The sequence below is a fragment of the Bos indicus x Bos taurus genome, chromosome 1 (assembly GCF_003369695.1).
Source record: "Bos indicus x Bos taurus breed Angus x Brahman F1 hybrid chromosome 1, Bos_hybrid_MaternalHap_v2.0, whole genome shotgun sequence".
NCBI classification, from domain to species: Eukaryota; Metazoa; Chordata; class Mammalia; order Artiodactyla; family Bovidae; genus Bos; species Bos indicus x Bos taurus.
This window is the reverse complement of record NC_040076.1, coordinates 68,582,814-68,601,109: the sequence shown is the minus strand read 5'-3', so window position 1 is coordinate 68,601,109 and position 18,296 is coordinate 68,582,814. Positions and strand designations below refer to the sequence as shown.

At 41.0% G+C, this 18,296-nt stretch overlaps 1 protein-coding gene across 23 annotated transcripts in view; it reads right to left on the bottom strand.

The window, feature by feature from the left end:
* Positions 1-18,296, bottom strand: part of KALRN (kalirin RhoGEF kinase) — a 692,612-nt gene that overhangs the window by 262,100 nt on the left and 412,216 nt on the right. For 16 of the 23 annotated variants that reach the window (XM_027536336.1, XM_027536368.1, XM_027536186.1 and 13 more), the window contains exons 16-20: positions 15,482-15,601; positions 10,447-10,665; positions 7,088-7,237; positions 4,641-4,755; positions 99-214 (exon numbers count right to left, since the gene is read on the bottom strand). In XM_027536336.1, coding sequence (XP_027392137.1) covers positions 99-214; positions 4,641-4,755; positions 7,088-7,237; positions 10,447-10,665; positions 15,482-15,601 — 720 coding nt within the window. The remainder of the gene's footprint in view (positions 1-98; positions 215-4,640; positions 4,756-7,087; positions 7,238-10,446; positions 10,666-15,481; positions 15,602-18,296) is intronic. The other 7 variants (XM_027536351.1, XM_027536378.1, XM_027536248.1 and 4 more) reach the window with 1 other exon arrangement.

Genomic DNA, 18,296 nt, shown 5'->3' with positions numbered 1-18,296 from the left:
CGGTGTGATGACCCTCTTTGGAACTGCCCAAGTCTTGGTCATCTGGGCCTCTGTACAGTCCTTGTCCAAGACAACTCCAGGGAAAGCACTGAACATACCTGCTTGGCGCTTCGCTCAAACACCACGTATTGCTGACACTGGTCTAACCGCCGCTTCTTCAATGTCCAGAAGTGCAGGACACGGTTCTCCCTCTGTAAGAGCTCACTCAGGATGGCTGCAGGGCAGAGAGCAGGTGCTGGTCTCAGGAAGGCCCTGATCAAATCTGACCAGCTACTCGGGCCCCCCATCCCAGATAACTGTGCCCTTCAACTCTCCCCATAGGACTAATTCAATACCAGAAGCAAGGGGTCAAAGTTTGGTTCAGAGAGAATTTCCCAGAGGAGAGCAATATTGGGGAGACTGGGGGAGGGCTTACTGATGAAGTTGCATCAATAAAGTGGGGGAGAGGATGTCCCCAGGGTGACTTAAAAGTGACCCTGATTTTCTTCACACCAAAGCTAGTCCTTGATGATAGGAGACCTTGGGAAGTATTGGTGCTGAAAATAATAACTAATTCAACCAGATGCTTAGAGCCTGTAGAGAGTGAATGGACTTGGCAGGGATCCCAGCCACTCTTGGAGGTTCTAGGGGAGGGCCAGAGGTGAACAGGCAGGAGGATTGGGGTAACTGCATGGACAACCACGTCACTTGCCACATACTCTGCCTATACAAAGGGCTGTGCTCTTAGTACTTTAACAGCATAGCCTCAGTTTAAAAACCTCTAAATCATGGGCATAGGGAAGTTGCGTTGAAATCATGTCATCATGGAATCATGTCTCTAAGCCCAAACTCCCCTGGTGGTTGGGACCGATCATAAGAAAAGCTAAAGCTATTTTCAATCATCTCTAATGATGGTAGGTGTGAGGATGGGCATGAGGCCATGAAGCACAGCAGAGGCTGTGGGAGGCATTTGTCCATGTCAGCTCCCTCCCTCTTCCTACTTCTCCTGTTGTTCCAGAAGCAGCTGGCTATGTGGATAGATCTCCAGTGTTTAATAGTATGTTCTAAGCTTGAAGCATCAAATCTATTTTGTACTGTTTGCCTCTGACTTCCCACTAACTACATTAGATACTAATAAGATATACAAGAACGATGCTATGAAAAGTTGACACTTATTCAGTGCTCACTATATGGCAGACACGTATTTTCAGAGTACCTCATTATGCATGGACCATTTTTATCTCCACTTTACAGATGAAGAAACTGAGGTTTAGAGAGAGTAGGCAACTGGCCCAAGGTCATTCTTATGGAAAAGTGTAGAATTTTATGACTTCTTAGCCACCTTGGGCTCCCAGGTTATTGGGGCTGTAAAGCACAAGTTATGTTGCAGGGAAAAGCCAATTCTGACTGCATGTTGGAACTGTTTCTTTGACTTGCTTTTTGTTTGTTTTGTTACTATAATCCATAATGGATTATAATAATAATCCATAACCACCCATAATGGTCTGCCTCAGAGAATCCTGCCCCTCTGCCTGACTGTTAAACTAAAGTGCCTTTGCTCAGAATCCTGTCCACTTGTGGATGGCAGAAAAGAAGAAATCAACACATTCCCTGGCTGAGGCTTGCCATTATAGGAGATATTTGCAAGATTAATGGCCCTTATACTTTGTTTCTTCACCTCCTCTCATCTCTGATCTATAAAAGAACCCAGTATTAATACCCCAATAAGACTGTTATTTTGAGACATTAGTCTGCCATCTTCTAGGTCTACTGGCTCATGGGGTAAGCAGAGCAAGCCTGGACTCGGTAACAGTGTGCTCTACACAGAGGGCACAGCCCAAATTGTAGTGCTTGTTGATTTTTGTGAACTTTTAATGCACTATGGAAGTTTAACTCTTGAAGGATAGAACCTGTCTCTTCTCCCTTAGGCTGAGAACTTATATGGGTCCCTATTATTGATCTCTCTCTATATCTATGCTCTTATTATGTAGCTTTTTAGTTCCTCCCCCAAAGAGACCAAGTGTACTTCCTCACCTGTGACCTCACACTTGGTCATGTGACTTGTTTTGGCAAATGGGTTGTTGATAGGACATAAGTAGGGGCTTGGAGAGTGCTTGTGCACTCGACCTTGCCCCTTTGATCTCTGCTATTACCTCCCTAAGAAGTTCTCCTGGGTGACCACTGCCCCTTCAACAAGGTCCCAGAATTAATCCACATGGAGCAGACAAGAACCCATCCTGTAGTGAAGGGGCCAAGCCAGCCAGACCTGCAGTCTCAAGCAGGAGTGCATTGTTGAGCCCAGCCAAGGCAGCTGGTCCCCAGGCAATGCAGTCAATGAACAATAAATGCTTACAGTTGTGGGCCACTGTATTTCAGGGGTTGTTACATAGTAATAATTGTTGCTATAAGAAAAACTTAAAATAAGAGGTACTGGCTTTGGGCCCAGGCAGCAGGTGGAAAGGAAATGGATACAGAAGAGGTCATAGGTCTCTGCTCAGGTGAAAGCTACAACTGGGCAAAGACAGTGAGAACAAGTGTTATCTTTAGTCTTTTTGTCTCCAAATTAGAGCTTTGTTCACTGAGGTCCCTCCGTGGTGGCTGAGGGAATTAGCCCAGCTTAGGTGAATGTCCTAATGAGTTTCAGGTTTCATTTTTGCCCCTCTTTAAGCTTTCCTGAGGGCACACCCTGCTCTGGCCCCAACCAAGATGCGGCACATCCTGCTCTCCCTGGGAGGCTGCCACTCTTGGCACACTGGGGTGGAGGTGCAGGTGGGGCGTGCTTGCTCTCAGCAGGTAGCTGGCCTCTCTCAAGTCATATTTAGACATCAGAACACAGACCTTGAAAAATCTGCAGGAAGGGAAAGGTGACATAATGCCAGCCACCCACAGGGCCCCTCAGCTGCAAACAGATAGCACATCTGGAAAAGGAACCCTCTTCTTTCTTCTCTGTAGGGAACTTTGATTCCTAAGTTTTAATTCTTCCTGGTGAAGAATTCTTCCAAGATCAGAGGATCTTGCCACCTCCCGAGCTCCTTAAGCATAAAAGAGGCCCTTCCTAAAAGAGGTCCAAACTTCCCACTGTCCCCTTAGCAGCTTGCCAAGCCTGTATCACTTCCCTCCCTAGTGCTGGTCTCCAGGGTTGTATTGCTGTGCTGTGTCAAGATGACATTTGTTAAATTCTTCACCCACTCAAAGGCTAATTTCTGTAAGGTCCAGAGTAAGTGATTCCACCAATAATAATTTAATCTTAATGTTGGTCAGCAAATGAACAATTTTAAAGGTTACTGATTTTTGTCCATACAACGGTAGACTTTATAGAAATCAGAGAAATACTGAAGATTATCTAGACTAGTACTTATCTAAATTTTACGTGCACAAAAATCACCTGGTTCTGGTGGGATGGAGGAGCTCTTGCCAAAAAGGAGGTTCTGATTCCGTAGGTTTAAGTGGGGCATGAGATAATGTTTCTTATAAGCTCCCAAGTGTTGTCAATGCTACTGGTCTGGGGCCCATATTTTGAGCAGCAAGAATTTACACATCCTTCTTCATTTTTCAATAAGAAAACTGAAGTTTCTAAAGCTTAAGCAGTAAGTAATAAAACTAGGTGGCTCAGTGGTAAAAAAAAACAAAAAACAAAACACACACACACACAAAAAACCCCCGCCTGCCAATGCAGGTAACTCAGGAGACTTGGGTTTGATTCCTGGGTTGGAAAGATCCCCTGGAGGAGGAAATGGCAACTCACTCCAGGATTCTTACCTGGAAAATCCTAGGGACAGAGGAGCTGGTAGGCTACAGTCCATGGGGTTGCAAAGAGTCAGACACGACTGAGCATGCAGCACATTGTACATTGCAATAAAACCAGGATTAGAATGTGGTTTTATGAATCTCAGTCCATGTCTCGTTCTCAGGCTGTAAGGTAACTCAATCTTGTGCCATTCAATATGGTAGCCATGTTTGGCTATGACACTTAAAGTAATGAATAGTCAGTGCGGGTAACTAGGCACATTTCAACTGCTCAAAAGTCACATGTGACCAGTGACTATGATACTGCACAGTGTAGATATGTAGAGATTATCTGTTATTTTTCTTAGCATTGTTATAAACTCTAAGAGAGTCCCTTGGACTGCAAGGAGATCCAACCAGTCCATCCTAAAGGAGATCAGTTCTGAGTGTTCATTGGAAGGACTGATGTTGAAGCTGAAATTCCAATACTTTGGCCATCTGATGTGAAGAGCTGACTTATTTGAAAAGACCCTGATGCTGGGAAAGATTGAAGGCAGGAGGAGAAGGTGATGACAGAGGATGAGATGGTTGGATGGCATGACTGACTCAATGGACAGGAGTTTGGGTAAACTCTGGGAGTTGGTGATGGACAGGGAGGCCTGGCATGCTGCAGTCTATGGGGTCGCAAAGAGTTGGACACGACTGAACTGAACTGAAACTCTAAGATAAAACAAAATATATTTGGAGAAACTTTATAGTCATTTTTCCATTCAAAATTTTGATGCATGATGAATTGCCACTGAAATACCATCCCACATCACACTTTTTCTTATCTAAGGAGAAGAACCAGGAAATTTGAGGTCACATGAAGACCAGGTACCAAGCTCTGATCCATGTGGCTGGAGTGGCTTCAGGTTGGCAGGGCTCACACTGACCTTTCACTTGCTGTTCGGGTCCTCGGGTGTGGCTGGCAGCACTGGGCATGCTGACGTTGTTCCTATGGATGTACTTGAGAAAGACCTCAGCATTCCGCCGTGCCAGGGTGCAGGCCTGAGAGAGACAAAGTGTGAAGTCCCAGTCCAGAGGTGCACGTGATCTAAGGCACCAGAGAAGGGATGCTGGCGATGAGGCTTCTGGGTCTCTGGGTGAGCAGAGTCCTGGAGGCCAACTGGAGCAACATGGATGTTCCAGTTCTAATGGAAGAGGTTCACTTATTCTTTTAAGTGAAAAGCTTAAAAAAGAAAAGCTCCCTGTTCCTCTCTCCTTTCCATCACAAGCGAAAAAAGAAATCAGCTACTCCTTGACTACTACATGTATTGATTCAGCATGACCACCATCACCTTTCAGCCTGATTTCCCTCTGCCACATATAAGAGTGCCTCATATACGACCTTGGTGTAAGTCGCTTTAACGTTAGCTTAATTTAGACTCAAGAAAGCAAATTTAGTAATCAAACTTATTAACCACACGTTCCAAATATAAATGGAAATTACCCACATTTTAGAAACATGTTTGTCTATAAAACCCAACTCCACCTCAATAAGATTAATAAACATCCTACTGCTGGGCACAATATATCATGTAAAAGAGTAAGAGCCATTGTACCATCCCCTTAAGGCTCACAGAGCAGTGGGTGGCAGAGAGGACAGGTTTGTCCCATGCTGCTGTACCGGAAGGAGGCTGGGGCCCAGCAAGGGCAGGAGTCATGATCAAGTCAGGACTAGAATCTAGGTCTACTGATAGAGTGCTTCTAGTTTCTCTCAAGACCAGAGATTTTCTGAAATTTCTTTACAAAGCAGTATTTTTCCTGTTGGTAGAAGTAATACATGTTATTCCATTAATTTTCAGTCCACAGCTTTCAGAACTAAATTATCTCTAAACAAAATTGTTAACTTCTAAACTTTTTCCTACTTAGCATCTGATTCTACAAATTATATGGTCAAAACTAAGCTTTTTTATATTTAGCATCTGATTCTACGAATCACATGGTAAAAAATTATTTTAAATGTTGCTTTCACAATAACGGTTTCTGGGAGCTCTGGTAAGACTGTTCATGGTTCCACCACCCTAAGGCCCATGAATTTAAAGCTGGATAGTGGTCCACAACTAAAGAATCCAAAATACATCCACTGATGTGTACAGAGAGCTTGATCTTCTGTCCATTTGGCTTGTAATTTCCACAACAACAGCTTCTCAACTATGGTTTTAGGCACATGTGGAAAACCTCAGAACATTTTTTTCCCTTCTTCAAAAAAAACATTTAATTTTATGAAGAAATACCTTTATACCTCTACTTAAAAACTTTGACATGCTCTACTTAAATTGTTTCACTTTAAACTTTGTTTTATCAGAGGGAAGACTTTTAAAATCATCTTAAGCCTTATATGGAAGGATTTCTATTTAATCTTATTAGTATGAGCTGATTACTAAGGGTTCTGATCAAATGCAGGTGCAGATACTAGATAGATGGGAGGAGAGCAGCAGGAGGTCATCTTTAAAAAAGAATAAAAATAAAACTTAAAGAAGTGGTCAAGTAGAGAAAATCCCTAATGAAAGAAAAGCAGTTAATTACAGAATTGTAGAAAATCAGGGGCAACATGTTAAGGTATAAAAAGTCTCTAGTGTGCTTTCAGAAACCTGAAAGGAAGCAGAACATAAAAGCAAGGAATTTGAGAGTAAATGGATCCTTTGAAAAAGTTTTCACACTGAAGGTTCTGTCAGAGAGAAGATCAAAGGCAGAAGGAAAGAGGCTTAGGAGGTCTTCCCACACCAGCTGAAAGCTGTTCAGAGCTGGACTGTGTTTCCCCCCTGGGAAGCTAGGTATTTCTGTCTTCATACACAGAATAAACAGTGTCACATTTATTGGTAATCGGTAATTGTTAGATTGATAAATAAATGTCTAAACATATTTTTTTAAACTCTTGCTCTAAATTTTGTGTCATCCAGTTATTAAAGATGTATTTTATTAGTTTTCTATCTAGGCTTATATATTTAAATTAAAATATTTTTATAGATAAAACATAACTAAGTGAAAGTGTGTATTTTCCTCAGTAAACATCAATGGGATATCAGGATATTTATACATAGCACCAGCAGAAATGGAGCATTCTAATTACCTAATTATACAAAAAGTGTGGAGAGAAATAATGTTTGAAGTGGAACTTTTCAACCTTTCAAATGTCCTCTCTACAAATGCCTCCCTTTAGATAAGAAACTAGAAAATACAGGAGTATGGGAAGCCCATATGAAGCAGTGAGAGAGAGAGAAAGAAAGAGACAGAGACAGAAAGGAGGAGGAAGAGGAGGAGGAGACTGAGAGAGAGGGAGACGGTAGATGAAAAACAAGGCTAAAGTCCCAGAACTTGGATGACAATGTGCTCTGACCTTAAGAAAGGCTTCCTTTTGTTCCAAATGTTTACTGATGAGTGGAATGACGTGGTCGATCTCTGCTGCTGGCCCCAATTTATCTCGTCCACCACACCAGTCCTCATCTCTTCGGTATTCTTGCTCTAAGCTCTCCAGGACACTACAGACCTAATGAATCATGAATGAAAAGACTCAGTAATTGTTTAAGAAGTGTTTTATAAGGACCATTAGTTTAGAGACCCCTATTGTAAGTGACATTTTTCATTCAAAATCCAATTTGTGGCCTTAGGTGTGCAGCACCCCTGAGATGTCTAAGAAAAAGTCCAGGAGGCAGTGAGAATCCAGTGTCTGGAGCTTGAAAGACAGATTACAACTGAGGTATGGACTTCGGAATCATTTTCTGACAGCTGATGGTTGAAGGCTACAGGGATTGATGACATCGCCTAGGAATAATGTACACAGCAAGAAAGGAGGAAAGACTAGTGATTTGGGGAGTTTCCAAGTGTTTTTATATATTAAATTGCTATAATATTAGGTAGAACAGGAAAAGGAGGTTTGGGGAAGATATTTGTGTTGCCCAGCCATCTGTACTTGTCCTACAGGAAGTAGCCTCAAGTAGAGGTAAAGGAGGAAGTTGCCTATGTTGTATGATTTATGGACCATAAGTGAATGCTATCTTTCCCCTCGCTGGGAAAAATATTCCAGCAAAAATGTTTCAAGGTGCTACCATAAGGCAATGACATCTCCAGGCCTGCTATTGCAAAATGTACATTTCCTTCAGAGGAATAACAAATTCGAGTTAACTTAAAAGATAGTTAAGATGGTTTTTCAGTTCTAAAAAGTCTGGGAGGCCATGCTCTAATTGACCTTAGTGACAAATTGGGTGCACCAGTAGGAGACACAGTGCAGCCTAGTGTCAGGGATTAAGGAAGGATGCAGAAAACAGAAACCATTTCTATACTTTCCTTCAACAATCTATGGTTACTTGCCTGGCTAGGGCAGCAGGGGAAAGTGGTTCTAACTATCCTTGACCTCCTCTATCTGAGAAAGTCATCTCTTTTGGTAAACGACGTGGCATTGGATAGGATGCTTTATGAGTTATGAACTGAACTGAAAAATAAGCTGAAAGGTGTCCAAAGCAGAACACTCCCATTGCCAACATGCTTCCCATGTCATGAGAAGGCCTATCCCTGAACTCTAGCTAATTTCTTTAGCACCACACATCTCTCTTGAGACAAGGCCTCAAAACAAGCAGGAGGCTCACATATGGAGAGAAAACAGATTATACACATGCAACAACTTTAAGAAAACGAGTGCTTAACACTTGTCCCAAGGTAGTATTAGTTTTAAAACCAATCAATTTGGGAGCTAGAAGAAATGGAAAGATTACCCAGTGTAAGTCATTTAATTTAATAGGTGAAGAATCAAAAATCTAGAGAGAGAAAGTGACCTTTGGTAAGGTCAGTTCAGGGTCAAATTTCCTGACTCTTAATCTAGTGTTTTGTCCCCTTCAGCATCTTGCTGCTGCTGCTAAGTCGCTTCAGTCGTGTCCGACTCTGTGCGACCCCATAGACGGCAGCCCACCAGGCTCCCCCGTCCCTGGGATTCTCCAGGCAAGAACACTGGAGTGGGTTGCCATTTCCTTCTCCAAAGCATGAAAGTGAAAAGTGAAAGTGAAGTCGTTCAGTCGTGTCCGATTCTTCACGACCTCATGGACTGCAGCCTACCAGGCTCCTCCGCCCATGGGATTTTCCAGGCAAGAGTACTGGAGTGGGGTGCCATTGACTTCTCCTCAGCATGCTGAGCCATCTCAAATTAAAAACTATATATGATATTACAAAGGGATTAAGCCTCATTTTTTTCATATGGATAGCCAGTTATCCGGCACCATTTTTTAAAAAACTTTACTTGTTGAATTGCTTTTTCAAGAATCAATTGACTGTATATATGTGGGTCTACTTCTGCAACCTCTACTCTGTTCCACTGTGTCTGTTCTCACACCAATACCATCTTGTCTTGATCCCTACAGCTTTAGAGTCTTAAAGTCAGGTGGTATAAAGCCTCCAGTGTTCTTTGTCAAGATTGCTTTTGGCTATTCTAGGTTCTTCACATATCTGTGTAAATCTTAGAATTGGCATATTGATTTCTATTTTTAAAAAAAGCTTGCTGAGGTGTGACTGGGCTGTGCTTAATTTATAAAACAACTGGAGAAGCTCTTTATTATGTTAGTCTGCTGCTCTCACTTCTGAGGCCATGTAAGATGCCACCTCTCTGAAATGCTTGAAAGGAGGACTGAGAGAAGGTGTAAAGATGAATGCTGGCTGCAGGGCCCACTGACAGACAGGTTACATCTCATTCATGGGATTCCCGGTGTAGTACAGGAAACACGGCTCTCTGTCATCAGAGAACTGTGAGCCTAACTAGTGTTCCGGAGAAGGCAATGGCACCCCACTCCAGTACTTTTGCCTGGAAAATCCCATGGATGGAGGAGCCTGGTAGGCTGCAGTCCATGGGGTCACTAGAGTCGGACACGACTGAGCAACTTCCCTTTCACTTTTCACTTTCACACATTGGAGAAGGAAATGGCAACCCACTCCAATGTTCTTGCCTGGAGAATCCCAGGGATGGGGGAGCCTGGTGGGCTGCCGTCTATGGGGTCGCACAGAGTCGGACATGACTGAAGCGACTCAGCAGCAGCAGCAAACTGTGTTCAGGAACTCATCACTCTCTTTTCACAATCCTCACAGGAGGCACACTTCACTGATGTTGGCTTGGACACATGACTTGTTTTGGCCAAAAGGATGTTACAGCACATGACACAGGCAAACTTGAAATGCACTTGCACAGTAGATTTTGGGCTCTTGCACCCCTGCCTTTCACCATAAATGTGGCTCAAATACCTGCCAGTCAAGAAGGAAGAGAAATACAGGAACAGATCTAGTTCCAACCTGTAGCTTGGAGCCTAGTTTTACTATGCTCAGCCAAGATCAGCTGAATACTAGATACCTAAGCAAAAATAGTTGTTCATTGTTTTACACCACTGGGATTGGGGGTGATTTGTTATACAGCATTATTGTGGCCAGAGCTAACTGGTACATCACTGAAACCTAGCATTCAGCATATGCCCAACCAATTTCTACTTCAACACCTACATCTAGTGAGTTTGAGAAATTTATAAGAAACAAATCACGTGGTTCACTCCTTTAATGGAAATAATCATATGGAAGCAAACCATGGTGTTTCCACAAATCATTCTTGTGCTCTCAGGCTAGTGCTGAGAGGATTGGCTTCTTGCTAAGGTAGATCCTACAGACTTGCCATGTGTGGCAGAAAACTGCCCTCCATTGGTCTCAGGCCCACACAGCCCTCTCCCTCACCTGCTCAGAAGTTTTATAAAAGGCCACTGAGGCATTGACCAGTTTCAGTCGGTCTTCCATCTTGAGCATGAGTTGCTGCCAGTGGAGGGCCACCTTCTCAGCACATTCCCGGATGGCATCTGCATCATAGTGACCAGCCTGGAGCAGCGCCTCAGCTTTCTGCTGAACCTGCAGGGCGCTCTGGTGTGTCTTCTGCAAGGAAGTGGCATGAAAGAGGGACTGGGCACAAGGGGAGGAGAGAGAGGTCCGTGGGAACAGCCCAGGCGTGGTATGGGAAGGGGTGGAGTGAGGCGTGAGTGGAAAGATGCAGAAAAGTTAAAGAGCTTTAAATGACTGATTCAAACATGTTGTCATCACTGTTTTAAAAGCATACTTAAAAAATGAATATCAAACATTTTCATTAACTAACTGCTCAGGTCCCTAACTCCTGTCCCTACCCCTTTCTCATTTATTTGCATCACTCTTCGTTTTAAAGACATTTTAGTTTCTGTGCTAGAGAAACACAGTTGTGTATAAATCTGCTTCCTGGTTGACTCAACCATTAATTAAATCTCCTTTTCCAATCTAATCATAAAAGTATTCATCATCAGTTTTCAGAGGAGGCTATTGCTGTAGTCCCACTCTGCAGATCGAATAAACACAGTACATAAAAAAATCCCCATGTAATACAAGTCTCAACCAACAATGCAATCATTTTAAACACGAATGATCATTTTTAAAAGCGTTCTAGTAGAAGGAAGACATTTGACAGGTTAGTAAAGCAGGAGAGTAGAATCTCACACCATCTCTTAGTTGTCAAGGGAACAGAACAGTACAGAAGATAATTCAGTTTAACATATAATCCCGCATTACCACATTATTTACGTTTGCCTTTAGGATAATCTATACTGCAGAAGGTTTGTTTTCTTATTCAGGTAAGTGTGGTTTGCATCCTGAGTTCACTTTAACTGAAGGAGGTGGGGAGAATAGGTTGGAGAACTGGGTGGCAGGGAGACAGCCAAATAAACACAATTTATTAAAATAAGAGACTGATGTGGATGAGCCATATGACTTCAACCAGCTAATATTATCCCAGCTTCAGCTACTGGGATCATTTCAACCCAATGGCATAGTATGAATTTGGCCTTTGCACTTTCAGGAAAGGATAGCTTAGCTGACAGTGGGGAAGAACAGCTGGAAGCCCAGCGCCTTACTCCTGAATGATTTCTGCTCATCTTGGGCTGCAGTGCAGGGACAGTTCCCCAGAGCAAATCCATTCAAGCACTGCTTGTGTGTGAATACAACCTCCCCTCTTTTCACTTCTACCTCCTGCTTTACCTTTATTCCAAACTGCAGTCTACACAGCCTATCAACTACCTTCTGGCTGCCCTTTCCCCTCTGCTGAATCTGTCCTCAGCATGAGCTATGTTAGCATGACCTCCTACAGCACCTAGACTCCTTTATTCCCTTACTTTGCCACTGATTCAGCCTTCAGTCCTGATGAGCACATTCTTATCATGTAGCAATTTTCCTAATTGCTACATGAAGTTAGAAAAAATAAACTAACAAGTAGAAATAATCCATTACAAATCTTTGGTTTCTTTCTCTATTTTTCTTATTGGTACCATTTTCTTTTCCTGTCTCCTAAATGTAGAAGTACCCTCAGGTCCATTCTTGGTTTTGGTTCACTTCCGTAGACTTCTCATCCATTCCCTTGGACACTCAGCTCAGCTCTGACCACCTTCAGAGATCTTTCTGGATAGCCTGAGACTTACTAAAAACTACCCTCTTCTGAATGCCTATACCACTTGGCTGATTTTCCTTACTTAATGAAACTCTTAAGGCAAGGGCTGTTTTTAAAAATCTCTTTAAAAGCCATTTAGTCATGTGTATTTTCTGTGCTAGGCACTGTACTTATGAATTTTTCTAGTTCTTATGATACTTCTACAGGTGGATATTCTTATTTCCACTTTACAGATTAAGAAACTGAGGCTCAGGCTGATCAAGGTACTTGCCCCCAAACGTACATACAAGGAAGTGATGAAATCAGATTCAGGTTTGACCTATTTCCAAATTTATGTCCTTTCCACCATATCACATCACATCATTTCATATCTAGCAATTAGAATGGTATATACAGTTTCTCATTCAGAGGAAGGGCTCACTAAGTAGAATTAGTGATTCTGATAATTATCTTGTCTCTCCTCAATATATAAAACCAGCATATAATTGTCATCATAAACCTTTATTTATTACTTTTTCTCAGAGTAGAGGAGTAACTTTAATTTTCTTACAATTTATGCTATGTAACAAATCCTCTTCCTTATTTTGAAACTCATTAATATCTAATAGTCCTGGGAGCCTCTTCTTCCCTTTCATTTCCTAAATAATAAACTCTTATGCATATGACATAATCTCTGCTTCACTAAGCTTGAGTCATTATTTTGCATTTATTTCTACTATTATCTAATCTTATTAAGTGCTATGTCTTTGAGACATGGATTATCAAGGATGTTCATATTTAGTAGGGGGACATGGAAGAAAACCAAACCAAATCAACTGAATTTATTGTCCAGTTTTAACTACTGCCATAGTGCTTATGCTTAGAATGCATAAGAGGATTTCAAATAAAAATGGATTTTAAAAAGCAGGTTATAAAAACAAGGGTGCCTCTATGATGTTCACAGTTCTTGAAGACACATCAGCCACAACATTTGGATACTAACAAATACGAATCTGTAAAGCTGTATTTCTGGAGAGCTGTCTACTGCTCTGCATTCTGAATGGCTCTGGGGAAGTTTTTCTGTAACCAAGTATACTTCAGGTAAACATTCTGACCTTCTTTAAGGAGACCAAAACCTTCAGACAGATGAGGCCAATCAAGCTAGGGGGAGCAAACATCTCGGTTTTCCCATGAGAGTTCTAGTCCATGCTGATTTGTCTGGATTAGTTATTATTAGTTCCCACTTTTTCTCTTAAAAGAGTCTTAGTTCTAACAATAAATTATATAATTGTCTTACATAGAGCTATTTTATTTTCCCTTCTAGAGGCCAGGATTCTTTCTTAGGGCCCAAGAAGTCAAATTATGTTCCCTATCACTGTAAGGACCTCCAGTAACAGTATCAAAATGGGTTAAATAAAACCAGACTAGTAAAATCTCCTATCAAATTGCTCACACCCTACCTGGCATATGTTCCCCCAGTGCAGAACCTGGTCTAAATTGACATATTTAGAGAGAAGCATAATGCCACCTGGAGAAGGAGCATATGTTGAAATTCTGGCTCTGTTCTTGTCATTATTCTAGCCAAGCTGCAGACCCTGCCCACCTTCCATTCCCAAGATCTACCAGAAATCCTGTTTGTTTTGTCACGTCCTCTTGAGTCCACAGACAAACTCTACAGGCATTTATATCTCAACATATATCCTAGGAATATTTGATCAAGTTGCATCCATGAAATTTAGAGACACAGATGCTTAGTAAGCCTCTATTGTGTAAGGATGCAACATCATCTAATACAAATTTGTGTATACTGCATAAGCAAGTCAGATAGAATTTAGCTATTTCAGTAACATTATTAATGGATTTACCCACTATTTTCTACTAGCTCATTGAGACGCTCAAGTGTGTCACGACACTTGGTTTTACTAGCCCAACATCTAATTAAGGGACTGAAAATTGAATTACCTGACAGGGCAGGTAAACGTCCACATTCAAGGTAAGTAAGGAGGAGGTATGGCCAACAGCTGTCCCTTCTTCGCCTAGTGTCCCTCACAGATTCACGTCAAGCCTTGAATGTGACTGCCCGACTTTCATTTTCTTCACGGCTGCCTCTCAATGGGGCTTTGACCACTGTGGGCCTAATTTTTTATTATAATCTCAATCTTGATTTTTCCTTCACAATGAATAGATCCCAACACCCTAATATTTGGGTGTGCCAGTAAAACGCAATATTTCCTAAGAAGTTATCAAACGTCTTAGAGAAGTATGACATTCATGTTAATGCTACATTTTCACATATAAGAAAGCTTTTCGAAAATTAAATGGCTGAAATCCATCAATACTAGTTTAAAAATGGCTAGCAATCAGTTGGACCACTGTATTAAAGATAAACTTCATGACACAGACAGTTAAGATTTTATCACTGTTGTGTTTCTTTAGTAGAAGATAATACCTTTGCACTTCTTACACATTCAAAAGTGGGTTAAGTTCTATACTGAACCACAAGTGATGCAGGTCTTTGAGGTTTTCTCTCTTTATCTCTTTTCCCATTGGAACTGAACTTATTTTTAGCATAGTTCCCATGTCCTATTTCCTACTCTTTCTCCATACTGTTCTAGAGCAATCAGCTCAAGTCTCTTTGGGAAGGAAATGTTCCAGTACAAAGGATAATTAAAGATATTATTTAAAGCAAGACAAAATTCACATTAGACTATCACAAGTGGAATTTTATTTTAAAATAGCCTTGGTTGGTAAATTTCTGATTTTAGTTTATTCTTTAAATATGACTTCCACCCGCATTATTGAACAACTACTTTCAGTGAAACAAACTATCTAGTGTAGTCTGCTCCTGTGCTCACTGCTCTTGTTAAAAGGCAGATTTGACAATGAAATCTAAATGTTACATGTAAATCAAATGTTTAAAAATGGAATCCTAATTTACTACTGACTTCTATAATTGTTTATCCTCAATTCTGAGTGAGCTTCAACTGGAAGTGACTTCTAACTTTTTAGCTTTCTATTTTTCACATGATGCATAGATCATAAGGTATTAAAAGACTCAATGGACCAAGGGCCTTGAAGGTTAAAGGTACTAATAAAAAAGACCACATTTGGAGTGTGAATACTTGTCTTCTAATACCAGGCTTCCTTGGGGTGATGAAGCCTTGGATTTGCTTCTCTAATTCCTGGGTGATAAGGAAGCTACCTGGCCCATTTCACAAGAAAGAGTAATGGCTTCACCACATAAAGGAAAACCCACACCTTAAGGAATCATCCTGCCTAAGTTGCACAGCAGAGAAGGAAAGGGAGGACAGTGCAGTCAGATCTGGGTGTTACCTCGATGGCTAGTTGGAACTGCTCGTGCTCCCGCTGTAGCTGCTCTGCTTCAGACAAAGAGCTGGCGTTGACCAGGCTGGCATTGAGCATTGACTCCCCATTGCGGATCCATCCTAGGACCTAGGGAGTTGGGACAAGAGCACAGGTGAATGGCCTTCAGTCGGATAGCTCACTATTTCCTACCTGCAACCAAGAGAAGATAGGAAGGATCTGGATAAGTAAAATCTCTCCAAATTTATCTGGAACCCTGTGCCATAAGATATTTATTGTAAGTACCAATCTTATTCCCAGCTTCACATTTTCTTTCCTACCCTTATCACTCTTCAATCCCAGTCTCCTCAGCTACTTAATTTAAACATTACTTTATCTGATTTCACTGTAGGTATGTTTCTGAAGTTCCTTCTGGAACACAGTATGGTAAAAATAAATAAATTCCATATGTATGGAATATCGGTATGCTATCCTTTTCTTTTTTAAGGCCAACAACTGCTTGAAATCTTCTATATCTCATCACACCTATTAGAAACAATTTCTTCATCATCTAGCGAAACCAGACCATTCTGTGGCACTCACGGAAGTCTGCCTTATTTGGTTATTTTGACCTATGTTTCATCTCCCCTCGTTAGAATGTAAACTTCTGGGAGACTTGATTAATACATGAGTCATATCATAATCTCACCCAATGCCTAGCATAGTGCTTTTCATATGACAGGTATGCAGTAACATTTTTGAAAGAGTGAAAATATCCAAGTCACTGTGGAAAACATCCAAGTCACACCTGAAAAGTGGGTCCAACCTCCTACGGTTTGCAAAATAGCCAAGAGTAGACAAGTCTCAGCCTTGATTGGTTAAACAACCCAAAAGGAGGAAAAAGAAAACAAGCAAAATAGTATGAATCACCCATACACTGGATCATTAGAAAACAAAAGAGTATGTTATAATTGATTTATTTAGAGGTTATGGCTAGGCTGAGTAAGATTTCTAGGTGACCTTAACTTAGTACTGGGGGAAAGAAAATTCAGCTAGAGAATATTAGAATAGAAGGAGAAACAGCTGATACTGTCTAGATAGTCCTAGCTGAAATGGAACTGTGGCAATTACCCAGCTAATAGAGTCTGGTGCAAATAATCAAACTGGAAGTATTAGGCCTTGAAAATCTACCTTGTGTCTGGTCATCAGAAAATTGCCAAATATTTGCTTTATTAAAGAGTCTGAGAGTTTGCTTGGAGAGGAAATAAAAGTTCTTCTGAAATTTCAAGATCAGTAAATATCATCCATCTGTTCCCTCAAGGCAAAGCAGAAGACATCACAATCTGTTTCAGAGGTTTTGAGATTTTTTTTTTTTTTTCTTTCAACTTCTTCATGTTAAACAATTAGAAAAATACTAATCCTAGTCTCCTTTTCCATAACCCTCACTGGCATTTCTCAAATGTTCTCCTTGGGCAGACAATGACTGATGCCATATTGTGCATGGATAACATTGGGACATAAATCCCATTGAAGCTGGGCTATTTGGATTGAGATGTTAATTCACGGGCAGTCTGGCAGATTGCGGATGAGACGCCAATCTGTAAAGCAATTAGTTGCAGGAAATAACTGTTCAGAGTGTATGTGTGAAATCTCTGATGCCACTGGTGCACTGTAGTTGGCTGACTAGAGGCGCTTATGATTTCTAAAAGCTGGCTGTAAGTTTGGGTACATGCATACACAGATTGCATGCCCAAATGCTTCACTCCTTTGGAAAATAGAGCTCATAATTTATATTTCTGAACTATGTAAGTCCTTCTGCCATGATTCATCACAACTTGCTTGGTTCAAGATTCATTTGAGGGTGTCAGAGAAACATTTTCTCAATGTGCATCACAAATCAACACTTGGGGGGTGGGGCAATCTGACTCCCTCTGGGCCTCTTGAGTTCATGCTGGAATATTTTTCTCTCTATTCTGAGCCAACTGAAAGCATCAGTTATAGCTATAGTTGTGGGATCTCCATCTACCAGATTCTCCATTTAGAAATATGATAGGTTTTAGTCTCTGCATCTTACATTAAATCATGCCATATCCTTGATATCCTTGTTCATTTTTATTTCCCAAATGTTGTTTATAAAGGCATTCCAGAACTTTAAATAGGAAATTTGATTTTAGGAAGACAAAAATGCATGGCAGTTTAATCAATGGCTTGGTTCAGGGGTGGGACTGATGCCAATGATTAAACTACAAGCATTTTTAATCTTCCTAGAATCAAATCTCCCATGTTGAAGTCCTGGACTCAGTCCTAGAAGCAGAACTGAGACCATGTTGAAAGAACACAAAATCTCAAGTCAAAACACCTGGCTTTGTTTCTACTTGATAAAGCCACCCCTGAGCCACAGCTTTTTCATCTGTAAAGGTAGGATATCTTTCCTTCCTGTATCAGGGTTGATGTAGCATACTGTTAAAGGCAAAGCCTGATGATGGTGGTGATTTTTAGTTTCGAGACAAACCTAACTATGATTCTACAATTATACCTCTCACAATGAGAAGAAAAAGAGTTTTAGGAATACCAACTTATATTCTAGTATTTGCAGAGTTCATTTGTATATTCTGATGAGATATAGATACCTTAGCTGTTTTCTTATCATCAGTCTTTGCGCTCTGATCAATAACTCTTGTTGGTATAATTTTCCATTACTGTCATCCTTTATCTTCCTGGTTCATAAAATTGGTTATTTATTCTCTGTGAGCATCCAAATGAGAGAAAGGTAGTAGAAGAAATTTTGTAACATGAGAAATATTGGCCCACTAATCTTGAGCTATTTGACTTTCGAAACATCATT